This window comes from Kockovaella imperatae (genome assembly GCF_002102565.1).
Source record: "Kockovaella imperatae strain NRRL Y-17943 chromosome Unknown BD324scaffold_6, whole genome shotgun sequence".
NCBI classification, from domain to species: Eukaryota; Fungi; Basidiomycota; class Tremellomycetes; order Tremellales; family Cuniculitremaceae; genus Kockovaella; species Kockovaella imperatae.
In genome coordinates, this window is record NW_019028946.1 from 649,480 (window position 1) to 662,479 (window position 13,000).

At 52.9% G+C, this 13,000-nt stretch overlaps 5 protein-coding genes across 5 annotated transcripts; 2 read left to right on the plus strand and 3 right to left on the minus strand.

The window, feature by feature from the left end:
- Window positions 1-115: 115 nt before the first annotated feature.
- On the minus strand, window positions 116-2,303 carry BD324DRAFT_590570 (kinase-like domain-containing protein). Its single transcript, XM_022013790.1, has 9 exons — window positions 1,428-2,303; window positions 1,177-1,374; window positions 984-1,122; window positions 855-942; window positions 768-811; window positions 565-717; window positions 497-515; window positions 368-447; window positions 116-320 (listed from the first exon to the last, which is right to left on the minus strand). The coding sequence occupies exons 1-9, from the start codon at window positions 2,045-2,047 to the stop codon at window positions 201-203; spliced, it is 1,461 nt and encodes a 486-aa protein (XP_021871328.1). The 5' UTR covers window positions 2,048-2,303; the 3' UTR covers window positions 116-200.
- A 184-nt stretch (window positions 2,304-2,487) lies between these two features.
- On the plus strand, window positions 2,488-4,800 carry BD324DRAFT_579508 (major facilitator superfamily domain-containing protein; the record flags this gene model as incomplete). The annotated part of the gene is made up of 10 exons (XM_022013384.1): window positions 2,488-3,138; window positions 3,200-3,306; window positions 3,352-3,468; window positions 3,515-3,677; window positions 3,726-3,823; window positions 3,872-3,940; window positions 3,989-4,150; window positions 4,202-4,317; window positions 4,369-4,424; window positions 4,477-4,800. The coding sequence occupies 10 exons, from the start codon at window positions 2,488-2,490 to the stop codon at window positions 4,798-4,800; spliced, it is 1,863 nt and encodes a 620-aa protein (XP_021871329.1).
- Window positions 4,801-6,414: 1,614 nt separating this feature from the next.
- Window positions 6,415-7,211, plus strand: BD324DRAFT_650897 (hypothetical protein; the record flags this gene model as incomplete). The annotated part of the gene is made up of 3 exons (XM_022018230.1): window positions 6,415-6,447; window positions 6,558-6,762; window positions 6,910-7,211. The coding sequence occupies 3 exons, from the start codon at window positions 6,415-6,417 to the stop codon at window positions 7,209-7,211; spliced, it is 540 nt and encodes a 179-aa protein (XP_021871330.1).
- Window positions 7,212-7,777: 566 nt separating this feature from the next.
- BD324DRAFT_439413 (hypothetical protein) lies at window positions 7,778-10,637 on the minus strand. Its single transcript, XM_022012787.1, has 5 exons — window positions 10,474-10,637; window positions 10,288-10,412; window positions 9,920-10,226; window positions 9,182-9,820; window positions 7,778-9,123 (listed from the first exon to the last, which is right to left on the minus strand). The coding sequence occupies exons 2-5, from the start codon at window positions 10,402-10,404 to the stop codon at window positions 7,868-7,870; spliced, it is 2,319 nt and encodes a 772-aa protein (XP_021871331.1). The 5' UTR covers window positions 10,405-10,412; window positions 10,474-10,637; the 3' UTR covers window positions 7,778-7,867.
- Window positions 10,638-11,691: 1,054 nt separating this feature from the next.
- Window positions 11,692-13,000, minus strand: BD324DRAFT_579488 (inositol-pentakisphosphate 2-kinase; the record flags this gene model as incomplete). The annotated part of the gene is made up of 3 exons (XM_022013381.1): window positions 11,692-12,191; window positions 12,223-12,499; window positions 12,536-13,000. Coding segments are annotated over 3 exons (1,242 nt in total), but the record flags the coding sequence as incomplete, so codon positions are not given.

Sequence of the window (13,000 nt, forward strand, 5' to 3'; positions counted from 1 at the left end):
AAAAGACCCGTGATGTGAAGCGGAGGATGGATACTGGTCTTTCCGTTCCCTGTCCGAGAGCCGATGGCAGTGTGTATGCAATCAGTCAATGGCTCTCAGACCACACCTGTCAGAGACTGAGCGCGCCTCGTTAGGCGCTCGGCAAAGACCATGCACAGAATAACCGATGATGCAGAAGACCTCTGAAATGAATAATAGATTTACGAATCCCGTGCAGCGCCAGATCCACCCGTCGAACTCTTCTTCTCGTACTTCTTGATCCATGGATGCGCCAGGACGTCAGCAAGCGGCAGTCTCTCCTCAGGGTTGTAACGCAGCAGCTGAGGCAGGTCAGACAAAGGCATGTATACCCGGGATCCCGACTAACCTTTCGGATCAAGTCGGCCGCTTCGGGGGAAACGTGGTCCGGGATCTTAAGATCGACCTTGCAGATCCGCTTGTACGTAGCTGGATCATGAGGTCAGAAACATCACCCAAACGCATCTTTCCATCTCACCAGAGTTTCCGGAGAGATCCTATCGCCTTCTGTTAGCATAGGGTGCTCGTACAAGCAATGAGACTCACCTCAAAGGGTGGCCCTCCACAAATGAACTCGTACGCCAGAACACCGATAGCCCAGAGGTCCACCTTCGCATTATGCTCTTTGCCTTCAATCATCTCAGGCGGAAGATAGTCTAAAGTTCCGCACAAAGTTTGTCGCCGATTACTAGGCGCATGCTGAAGGAGCATTCGTCAAGACTGGCCTTTACGATAGCAGCTCAACGTACAACACTCCATCCGAAATCTGCTATCTTCAACTCTCCCTTTAGCCCTGCATGGTGTCAGTCTGCTTTATCACGATCATGGAGACTCACCAATGAGGAGATTCTCTGGCTTGATATCCCTATGAATGACATGCTTTTTGTGAAGATAAGATAGGGCGTCTGCCATCTGAGCGATGTACTATGTGACAGATCAGCATGAGAGCCCCTCTGATGCCATACTCTGCTAGCCCGCTTCTCCTCAAATTTTCCGTATTTTGACAGCTGTTTGTACAGCTCGCCTTTGACCGCAAACTCCAGGATGAGGAAGATCCTCTTGGAGTCGTGGAAGTAGCCATAGAGACGGAGAATGTTCGGATGCCTGTTCAGAATCCGCTCAGTAGCATTCCTGCGACAACTTCTTGGATAGCCTCACCGGAGATTCTGTTGGATCTCGATCTCTCTCCTCACTTGCTTTTCGACTTTGCCGTTGACGATCTCCGACTTGTGAAGACATTTCAGGGCTACGATGAAGTGTGGAGCTGCCTTGGTACGTGCGAGGTAGACCCTGCCGAATTTTCCTTTACCCAATGGTCTACCGATGGTGAACGCAGTCAGTGATAAGGGAATGGTCCTGAGGTTCTGAGGTTAACCGCATTTTCAAGAATGGTCTGCGTCCAAACTTACCCAGATGACGAGCTATCCAGCTCCAACATCCTGCCCGCATCAGCCGGTATGCCGACGTCCTCTCCTTCATCCGCCTCTAGTCCCCCATCGTACTTGCCAAGTTCAATTTTTTTGGCACCTCCAGTTGTACCGGCTGAGGAAGTGTGTTGACCGGTAGCACCTCCGACACTGGACAGTCTCTTGCTCGTGGAGTGAGCTGGACCATGGATACCGTGTGCTGTATGTGTCTTTGGCGGCATTTTACCGCCTGAAGGAACTCGTGACGGCGAAGGCACATTGACACCCGCCAGTTTTAACAGCGGACCGCGAATGGCCTCCTTGTTGATCCCTGACGTTATAGACGCCGGATTGGCTGAGAATGAAGAGCTGTGTTGGCTCACAGCGGTGTTAGGGGGTCGCACAAGGTTCGGATTCATGTACTTTTTCATGACAGGTGGTAGCCGATTTCCGGTGCCCGGGTTGACAGCGGTCGAAGCAGACGACGTAGTAGCTGACAACGTTGTTGTCGCCGCTGATTTACTCGCCAAGAAGATGGATCGAGAGCCAGGATCTGGCGTAGGTGAGTCTGAAGGACCAAGATACAAGCCAGACAGCATGGCAGACAGAGGCTGAGTTGACATGATGCCGGTGTTGTGGATGAAATCAAGATTGAAAGTCAATAGGATGGATGGGGGTCAATGTTGATTGAAAATCAGGCGCGGACAAACACTGGACCTTATCAAAATCAGCCGCTAAGGATAAAATTGACACGTCATCAATCAGTCGTTGCCTTGGTCGGCCGACGAGTCATGCTTTTTTACGTCATCGGCCGAAATATTTTGGCTGGACTGTTGATCATAATTCCCGAGGTCGATCATGGGTTTTTGTGTTGTCGATAATCTTCAAGGCATCTCCGAGGACCAGACATTTGTTCAGTGGAGCATGAGTACTATATAGAGGGGCACAAGATCACCATCCAGCTAGAGCATCTCGGACGAAGAGCATTTTCACCTTAATCGACGGTCATCGTACGTGGAGAAGGCCGATCTCTGCATCATTGGTCGAATCCATCTTGCCGTCCATGAATACAAATAGCAGCCAAGACGTTAGACAGACAATACCAGCAGCAGTATCTCAAGATGAAGTCGCAAAGACCAACTTGCAGCGTACTCGGTCCGTGACCATCAAGAACCATCGCTCGATTCCGCTTGACACATCGCCAAGTGGAAGAAGTCTGGGCACTGTCTCCGCCACTAGTTCAGCTTCGCTTTGTTCTGAGCAGCGAAATTCCGACGATGATGAAGGTGTGGGGGACCCTTCAGTTAGAAGAGAAGAAGACGATGAGCAACATGCCCGTCCAGTGACCGGAGTCGGTCGAACCCCCACATCCCAGAGACCGTACTCTGCTTTTCCACAACGGACCAAATGGTTGATCGTCATTCTCGGCGGATTGGCGGGCATCTTCTCGCCCATCTCCTCGAACATCTTCGTACCTGCCATTCCGACATTAGCGAGAGACTTCAATCGCTCAGAGCAAGATATTACGCTTGGAGTCACCATCTACCTCATCTTTCAAGCTATCACACCGTCATTCTTTGGCAGTCTAAGTGACACTATCGGCAGACGGCCGGTATATATCGGCACTCTCACACTGTACATCGGTGCAAACATTGGTTTGGCGCTCATGCCAACGAGCGCATACTGGATGTTGCTGTTCTTCCGCGCTCTGCAGGTCAGTGTTAATCGAGTCTCTCGCCTCGTGTGGGAGCTGACATCCGATTCTTGCAATACAGTCGACTGGTGGATCCGCAGTCATCTCCATCGGCGCGGGAAGCATAGCTGATATCGCCGAGCCCCATGAGCGGGGCAAATTCTTCGCTGTGTTCCAGCTTGGAGCTCTGTGAGTCGCGCTTTCGTTGCTTCTAGATCTAACTCGCCGACTTAGCATCGGTCCAGCTTTTGGTCCGCTATTGGGTGGTGTGCTCGCCGACACGCTAGGCTGGCGGAGTATATTCTGGTTCTTAACCATCTCCACTGGTGTCGTCATGGTTCCCCTCATCCTGTGAGCTTCTTCAGGGTCAGTCATATTGCATGCTTATCAAACTTAGTTTCTTTCCTGAAACTCTCCGATCCCTCGTTGGCGATGGCTCGATTCCTCCGCCAATGTCAAATATGAGTCCAATGATGCTATACAAGCACAGCAAAATGAAGCGGGATGTGAAAAAGCGTGGCGAGGAGTGGGAGCACACAGATAGGCCACCTCGAAAACCAGTGAGTGGATCCTCCGGCACATTGCACCATGACTGACTCTCTCCGCAGTACCAGCCTCTTTCTGCTTTCCTCATTCTATTGACTCCAGAGGTGTCTTTGATCTTCGTCTACGCGTCACTGCTGTACATGCAGTTCTACATGATTCTGTGAGTTACAGCCGGCGACGCAGAGCATATTCCTTACTCGACTCTCAGGACACTCTATTCTACCGCATTACGGGACTCGTATCATCTTAACGATTTGAAGATCGGTCTTGCTTACCTGTAAGTCCTCCATGAGCTGCAGCGGAACCGATTGCTCATGAAAAGAAGGCCCAACGGTTTTGGAACCCTTATCGCTGCACAATTGAATGGTCGACAGCTCGACTGGATGTACCGGCGCGAGGTGAAGCGTGCGGACGGTGACTATCGCAAGGCTGGAGAGGATTTTAGATTAGAGTTGACCAGAATCCGTTGTCTGACGCCTTTCGTTATGTAAGTGTGGATATAGTGTAATGTCGTCCCACAGCTGAAGAACTCCAACAGCGTCTTCCTTTCTGCATCCACGGCGCAGGGCTGGACCCTTCAGGTGAAGGCACCGTTGGCCGCCACTCTAGTTCTTGGCTTCTTCACCGGTTTGGGTACCGGTACCATGAGTACAGGTAAGTTGACTCCTCCATTGCGGGAAGCGCCCAGGAGCTGATGCATCGCAGCCACTCTGTATGCTCAGGATCTGATGCCGGGAAAAGGTGGCGCCGCATCGGCATCTGTAGGTCCCGCACTTTGCTATGCCTGAGTCCATGATCTGACTACCGTTCCAGTTCAACCTCGTACGCTGCTTGCTAGGCGCCGTAGGAACAGCGATCGTCCAGATCCTCTACAAAGCTCTTGGAGCCGGCTGGACATTGGTCCTCCTTACCGGAATATGTCTTATTGGCACTCCTATACCTGTGCTTGTTATTCGCTATGCTAGACCATGGCGCGAGAAGCGACGCGAGCTTGAAGAAGCCAAGCTCGGCATAAAGGATGGAGGAGAGCTCGGACAGCAGAGACGAAACGCATTGGTCATGACGTCTGGGAGAATAGAGAGGCCAGTCTCTAGGATACGAAAGGAGCCTACCGGTCTGGCTAGGGCAGAGAAGTGATGCGACCCTCATTTTGAAGTGCATTCATGATGTTGTATGACGGCACAGGTAGGTTACGACTCACATGCATATTTGTAGCTTAGATAGTGCTGTGAAATCTCGCACCGTTTCAAAAAGTTCGCACAGTCACTGATCCGAACCCTACAGTTCTCTCCCGATCGGTCGAACTGACATAGTACGTCTTGCTCATATCGATGGGTATCACTGGAACCGGCTGCTCTGACCTATAAGCGTGATTAAGTTGAGGCACATGGATGCCATGATGAGATTGATTGTACGGTGGCGGGTAGGCTCCTGCCCAGCCATTGGCAGAGAGAGTTGGCATGGGTGGCATGACTTTTGGATTCGAAGTCGGTAACAGGGGACCTGGTAGATGACCTCTCCGTCGACGGTAGAGAACCAGAATCGTGAGGACGATCAGAACTGTGAGCAGGGAGATGACGATTCCTGCCTCGTGTGAGCTGAGTGCCAGATTGGTCGTTCGCTGACAGCCAGACTGACCAGCAATAGCACCTGAATGCAGAGATGTGCTACGTTCATCTCTTGGAGTAAAGGACCGAGTTATGCTGGACATTGTTCTCAGCTGAGGCAAAGGTCAGTCGGATCGCTTCACAGATTCCGCCTGGAATGGCTCACGAAGCTCATTGCCTGGCGTTGAAAAAGGTCTTCGGGACTATAGGCCTAAATAGGGATGAAAGATGTAGTATCAGTCTCGAGGATGAGAGGGGAAACGTATCAGACTGAGTCTCCGTCATTGACCTCAAATGAGTCGACGACAAAGCCTTGTGCCGTTCCCAAAGTCAGTCCCTTAGATCATGTCCGCCCGCAACTGTGAGGTCCTTTGCGCAAGGAACTCGTCAAATATGCACTGAAGAACGAAAAGAGATGGCAAGAGTCATTCTTGGAGAGGATGGCAAGGCTTGCTTTCGGCCCACAGAGAGCCATTGCGAGTCCTGAGATGACTAGATATCATAACTCGCACCGAATCAATTCTAGGTTCTCTGCGTCTCAAACTGCTAACGTAAGCGTTTCATTATCGCCCCGGGTTTCAATCGCCACCCGATCGAACCGACACTTCGACTTTCTTATCATTCACAATCCCTCGTCTCCAATCCGATAGAGGTCTGAGGAGCACTTAAGGCACCCAAAGTCTTGAACGGCTATCCTCCTATGTGCTGTTATCCGGACATTTCCGTTTGCGCGACTATCCGAATGCTGTATTAAAAGCGTAACTTGAGTGTCGAGTGACGCACTTTCTGCGGGAATATCATGTTGCGGACGTCCGACGGCCTCCCCGCCCAGAAATGACTCACGGTACGAGGTAGAAGCCATAAGGGGCCCACTGTACACGTCCGTCATGCTTACAGTATGACACACACAGGCCAAAGGATGTGAGGGATATTGCTTTCGGGTGTACTGCCTAAAGCCATCATAACCGGTTGGTACAGTACAAGGGCAGTCGATCCCTGCCTTCGCTAGGTGGGGAATTATAAAAAGCTGTCATTGGACTTGATCTCTTCTTTGAGCTTTATATCTTGCCACTGCTACTTACTGATCCCGATCTGATCTTCTCAACGACACTCCTCCTGTCTTTGGTCTACCACTGCATCCACAATGGCTCCCATTCTACTCCAAGTGTTCAATCAGGTGAGTGACCTATCCGTTCGAGATCCCGATCAGACGTTATACGTCATCCTCTACCTTTCTGCCTCGTGTTTGCGTTGAGGCTGATCACGCTTTGTTCTTCCTGCATACAGACTATCCCTAGCCTATCTCAGTTGCCGAGCTTCACTCAGTCGCTTAACGCCGTCGCTTCCACAGTTCCCGGGGAGCTCGTCAAGGCTATCACAAGTGGCGAGGCCTGCAACGGATCAGTGGCGACAGGCTTTGCTTCCGTGGTGGTACGTGGCGGAACTCAAGCCGTACATGCGATCGGTGGGAAAGGAATCATTGTCATCGGCGGTGAGTGTCAAGAGACAATGGTCAATCATGTAGCTGACCCAAGGTCTTTTATCTTGTCTCCATCTCGCTGGTCCTGCCTCCTGAATGCCTGGCGGACACATCCTCAATGGCGACTCCTTTTTGAACGGTCCCCTCCAACTATCACAGCCCTGTTCCCCGTCGGCTGTCTAACGGCATTCTTCGCCCGTAAACGTCGACGAGACACGTATGCAGCTGCGCCGATTCCCTTGAATGGATATTCCCAGCCCGTCTATGCCTCGTCTTACTATCCTGGATCGCCGCCTCCACCTTTCGTCGCCCCTCTTTCTCCTTTGCCAGTCCACAAGCAAACACTCTATGGGCCTCCAGCAGTAGTCGACCCCATGACGGGATACTACACCCATCGGCATGCTGGTCCGCCGCCCAAACATGTCCGCTTCGGGGACACGAGCATGCGTTACTATCGATGACGAACGTATCGTGATGACCTGATCTTGACATTGTGAGTGCACGGGTTCATCGTGGATTCCCATGTGAGCGTCAGGACACTGATTTTTGAGGGGCGACAGCCCACTCCACGGATATGATACAATTTTCAGTACCGTCTGGTGCTCAACTCCAACAACCCGCGCAGCCACAGGCAGATAAATCGTGCCACCAGCCGATTGCCTTCCCTATAACCACGAGACACTTGGATGAGTTTCAGCCACTTCCACTGAAACAACTACATGGTCCGATGGATCGAGACCGCCACGGCTGGGACCACGCAGAGGGATCGCGTCCGCATTGTGTCAACGACCTTTCCATTCTCGTGCAGCGGGTTGATCCGCCCGTCAAGGTGAGAGGCGCTGCCGAAAGCGAAGATAGTCCGCGTAAAACGCTTGGCTTCCTGCTTTCCATTGAGACATCAAATATACATGGGTTCATTAGTCCTAGATCGATATAGTATGTAGTAAGATTCGGTAGAAAGACAGAAGTTTGTGAGAATATGTACACATGACAGAGAGTGTGAAAGATTGCCATTCGTGCCACTCAGGGACTTTGAAACATTGATCGTGACCGAGCGTGTATGTGTGAATGCCGAGCATGAGACGTTAAAAATGAATTGACTTATGATACAGGGTGATCAAGCATGGGGGCGACCTTCTTGGTCAGCGGTAGGTTGACCCTCTGAAAGGGTATGATCGGGTTCGCCAAACGTCGCGGAGGACGACCGTCGCACACTGGTATCGACGTCATTGGAGGCACCGTCCGAGAGCCTGTTAGCGCCGAGCGATCGCTGCGATGCAGAATCCGGACGCGGCGGTGCAGGGTGATACAGACTGTTCACTTGAACCTCTTGCGAACTCAGAAAGGGGTTCGACATCCTGGCCGGAATCTCTGGTTCGAGTCCAGGCATGACAAAAGGTACCAGGGGATTTTTGATAGAGTGATCTTGGGTATCCAGAGGTGCAGCTTCAGAGACAAGGCTGCTTTCGCCGAAAGTACGATCCGCAGCGGATTCTGGGTAGTCCCCATCGTCATTCGAAAGACCGACAACAGGCCCCTTGTGGTCGTCATGATGGTCGTCACTGTCTCGGTATGGACCGGCGAGCTTCGGAGTGTCATGGTCTACCTCCGAGGAGGCAACTTTGGGCGTCCCGGGCTCAGATGTTGGGGTCGCAAAGTCCGCAGTGGCGAAGGACAGTCTCGAGGGCACATCTCTGTCGAATGGATATCCCATATCTTGGGCCATGGAGCCCGGAGTCATAAATGGCGTTGTGCCCATACTAGGGGTTTGACCAGAGAATGGATCATTCGCGACGGATGACGGCTGAGATTCTTGCGTGGGAAAGGCGACGTTTTCGGCCTCTGCTGAGTTGTCGTCCTGGGGAGATAGACCGGACAGGAAGGGGGATTCGCGATGCTCGTCCTGAGTCTGGGGCTGATCGGCAAGACCCTCAATCTGGGCACTGGCAGGCAGCTCATCGAAGGCTCGTGCACCGATCATGGTATTCGAGCCGGCTGATTCTGAGTCGTATGTGGAGCGATGATGCTCGACGGGTTGCTGCGCATCATAAGTGACCGCTGCGGGAAGCTCGGACGGAGATGGCGCTGAATCTGTGGTGACGGGAATAGGCTGATGCTGAGACTCGCCCATGGACAGACCTGGGGCAGCTGAAAGGCTTTCCCCTACGATTGCTATTGATGCGTCGTCCACAACGTGTGCATCTCGAGGTGAATTGCCTGCGTCAGGAGCAGTCGAAATGTTCATGTCGCTGGCATCGTTCAGCGGGTTCAATGTCATGTCAGTCTCAGAAGACAGTGCCGTCGGGAACACCGATTCCCTGCTGTCCATTTGGAGCCCTGTCTGAAGGGGCTCGGCATGCTCGAATGGTGTGACTGAAGCAAGCGAGAGACGTTAGCGTTCGCCTGGTCACTACGCTCCCAAAAAACATACCATCTGTAGGATCCGAGGCGACGGCAGCTTCTTGGAGTGGATCCATAGGAACGTCGTGACCATTGAGAGGTGAAACGGTACTCCCATCGTCCGCAACGGAGCCAAGTGCGGGGTCGCTTCCCGCCACACCGGGCTCGAGATCTCTTGTGGCATCATCGAGCTTCCGGGATGCACCTTGGAGTCCACTGTGCTCGGAGAATGAGGTATCCTCAAGATTGTTCATCCCCTGGATCGAGTGATCTGGACGCTGTGTCTCCACATTTACAAGTGTCTCCATTACTTTGGGCTCCAGTTGTGTCTCCGCATTCGGGTGAACTACATGCTGTTGGATTTGCACAGCAGAGTCCAAGAGTCCGTTCTGACCATTAGCCGACGTCGTCTCGTCCATGTCTAATCTGCCGGCTGCGGTCCTCGGCGACGGGCGCTCCTGAGACCCTTGATCAGGAATCTCAGAATCGTCAATGAAAGATGTCTCTGTCTCATCCATGGGCTGAGATTGTTCTGCAGGAGAGACCGCTGAGTCGCTGACGCCTATAAGACCATCGCTGACGTCTTGCGGAGCTGATAGATCAGGGAAGCTACCTGGTACGCCGAGATTGTCAATCTGAGACATCTCTGGCTCTTGACCTGTTTCATGACCTGAGACTGGCCGGTCAATGATGACTCCGGGCTCGGTTGACCGTGGGAGATCGAGTCGATTCGCCAAGGCGGTCGAATCCGGCTGACGAGGTCTCTCACCTGAGACAGACGACTTCGAATCAGAGCGAGGGAAAGCCCTCGCTTGAGAGGGGTCGGAGAGTGCTGAGAGCTTGCTGGTCGCTTCAAGACTGAGGATACCTGCAGATGGTTCGACTACACTAGAGGACCGCTGGTGTTCTGTGTTGTCCGGAGCTTCAAACGAGGAGCCAGAAAGCTCGTCCACGATCTGACTCTGCGTGGTATGCAGACCATTCTGAGCATCCTCTTCGATCGTAGAGACTTGCGCCGCAGAGGTCGCCTCTGGGGCTTGCAAGTCAGCCTCAGACACTTCAGACGTTGTGTGTCCCTGAGGCGATGTCAGCGCCCGGTTTTCGTTGTGAGCTCACGCCGTCGATAGCGTAACCCACTTTCTCGGATGGCGCATCAGGCAGGTCAGCGGCAATTGCAGCCGCACGTAGCTTCAATTTCCCGTTTTCAATCGCAGCAGTCGAAGTTTCCGTCTCATACGTGTCCGCACCAGGCATATTGGGGGCTTCCGCATCATGGAGGATAGCTTGAGCGTTGGTAGCTTTTTCGTCATCGAGAGACCTTACAGGCTGAGAGTGAGCTTGGTCGAACGCAGCGAAGCTTGATTGTCGCCCTGGCGTATCGATAGCACCGTCTTCCCCATGTGCTTCGCCACTATCTTCGTCGTCTTGCGCAAAAGTCGATCTTGTCGGACTGGCAGCTCCAACCACGGCAGTTGCAACGCCAGCAACGGCGCCTATAGTCCCGGCGACGGCAGCTACAGACACAGCCGCAGCTGTTCCTGCAAGCGAAGCGATACTGCGGGAACTGGTGTTGATCTGAGTAGGTCCCGAAGCAGCGTCATCAAGCGCTTTGCCAGAATTCTCGCTGTGAAGCTCCCCATCCATTGATGACTGGTGGCCTATGGGCTGCTCTTGCTGGGATGCGAGATCGGATGTCTTTATCGGTTCCGGCTCCTTCTCAATATCGACGGGTGATTCCAAGGTGCCTGCAGCTAGCCGGGATGGCTCGTCCGCTGGAAGAACGGGAAGGTCTTTAAATTCGAGCTGGGGAGATGGGGAAGGAGCGAGAGACCGCTCTCTGCGGAATGATCCAGGTGAAGGTGGAGGGAAAGAGCGGTCATCAGTTGGCGAGGTTTGAGCCTCAGATCTGACGTTTGTACGGCCATTTACTACCGTCTGATCAAGCACGGCAGGGGCGTGAATAGTCTGTGCAGGAACTTCAGGCAGATTCTTAACAGAGCCGTTGTATGCTGGTGTGGGTTCAGCCGACTCCTTCAGAGGCAATAAATGGACGGCCTCCGGTTCCTCGGGCAACTCTTGCAATGGTCTGACGAGATCTTCTCCATTGTCGTCACGATCCCGACCAGAAAATGCAAAATGTGTGGTAGATGGAGTGATGGACAAGGCATCAGCGAGACTGACGGCTTCAGATCCGCGTTTTGTATTGTCGGACAACTGGATGGGAGTAGGTGGATCGACTAGGACCTCTGCCTCAGGAGCCTCAGGCGCCTCAGGAGCGTCATGGTGAGGATCGTCGACGGTCGACGACATTTGACCGGCTACTACACTGTTGGGAAGATCCTTGTCGGTCATCGCTTGTAGATTCCTCATATGCTGCTCGTTGACCTCCATGGGAGTGTGCGGCGCAGATCGGTCAGGTGTAGGCACGTAGAGTGCTCGAACGGATGGCGAGGTGAACGGACCTGGGCGAGGGAATGACGATGCCTCAATCGGAGCTCCCAACTCGGGCGGAACCTCTGCCTTTGTAATTGTCGGCGGATTCTCGTACCAGTGTTTCCAAAGCTTCTCATCCAGGTCATACCATTTACGCATTGAGCACAGTGGTTTCAAGTCCACGTCAACCACTTTGACCGAAGGATTGGCGGATACTTGCCACGAGCCATCCTTCCGAGCGAGAGGGATTCGAACGAAGATTGAGCAGTCTTTGAAGATTGCGGCCAGGGAATATGCGATCAGACTCTCGCGCAAAGACCATGACTGGGGTTGAGGATTGGCAGAGGCTGCGACAAATCTGGCCACCAATGTTCTGAGCTCGGCTTCTGTCGCTTCTGAGCTCGCAGAGCCGGCGAAAGGCTCTGCGTCCGGATATTCCGCGCCATACCTCGTAGCGAGATCCGAAATATCAGTAGCATCGAGACGAGATTGCAGTCTTCCAACAAGGCCGAACACGTTGGATGAGATGAGACATGGCAGGACTAGATCGATCGTGCTGTCTCTCACAGATTGCTTGGAGCCAGTTGTAGGCACGTCGATGGGCTTGACTCTGTCAATCTTCATTCGCTTGCAGCTGACTCACAGAAGCTGGCAAGACGACCTGGCCATCGACGTAGACCCTCCAATTATTCTTCCTCCCTTCGCTAGCCTCCCAGCCAAGCCAGAGGCCTTCTAGAGCCTTCTTCATGCGAGCCTGCTGGCCTGAGAACAAGTCGAGGGGATTGTATCCTACGTCCTCGGATGTGTAGTTGCCACGAAAGTGTTCGTGCAGGTGGAAGCGTGGGATCTGCGATTTGATGCCCGCCGCTTCTGGTGGCTGAACGTGTTGCTGATCCGGGAGAAAACCCCATTTGGGCTATCATCAGTTCTCAAAGTGAAATGATCCACTCACTTTAATCTCGACGCAGAGGACAGACTCCTCCTTTTTCCCCCTTGCAATTAGGTCGTCCATGATCCAGCCATGAGTAGAGCCTGATATGGAGTCGGTAAGCGATGCGGTCCCAGCCATACTGCCTTTTCGCTCTTCTGGTCGCTTCGACATGTCAGTTGACATAAGTTCTTTGAGCCACTTCTCTTGCAATTCGACGAGCACAGATTGAAGCAGTAGGTCGCGAGGCAGTAATTTCGGTAGAAGGTCCATGACCCAGACACGTCTCATTGTCTCATCTGGCCCAGAAGCAGCAACAGCTTTCTGTATCCGAAGGACACGATCGACGTATCCTTTCGCTGACCCATCGTATCCGAAGATGAAATGAGCACCTCCTTCAGCGCGGTAGGACCAATCGCGAGCATGAGTCTCGGAGCAAGGATCGAACTGCAGAGCATTGTCGTCCTGTGTATTTGTGACTTTTACCAT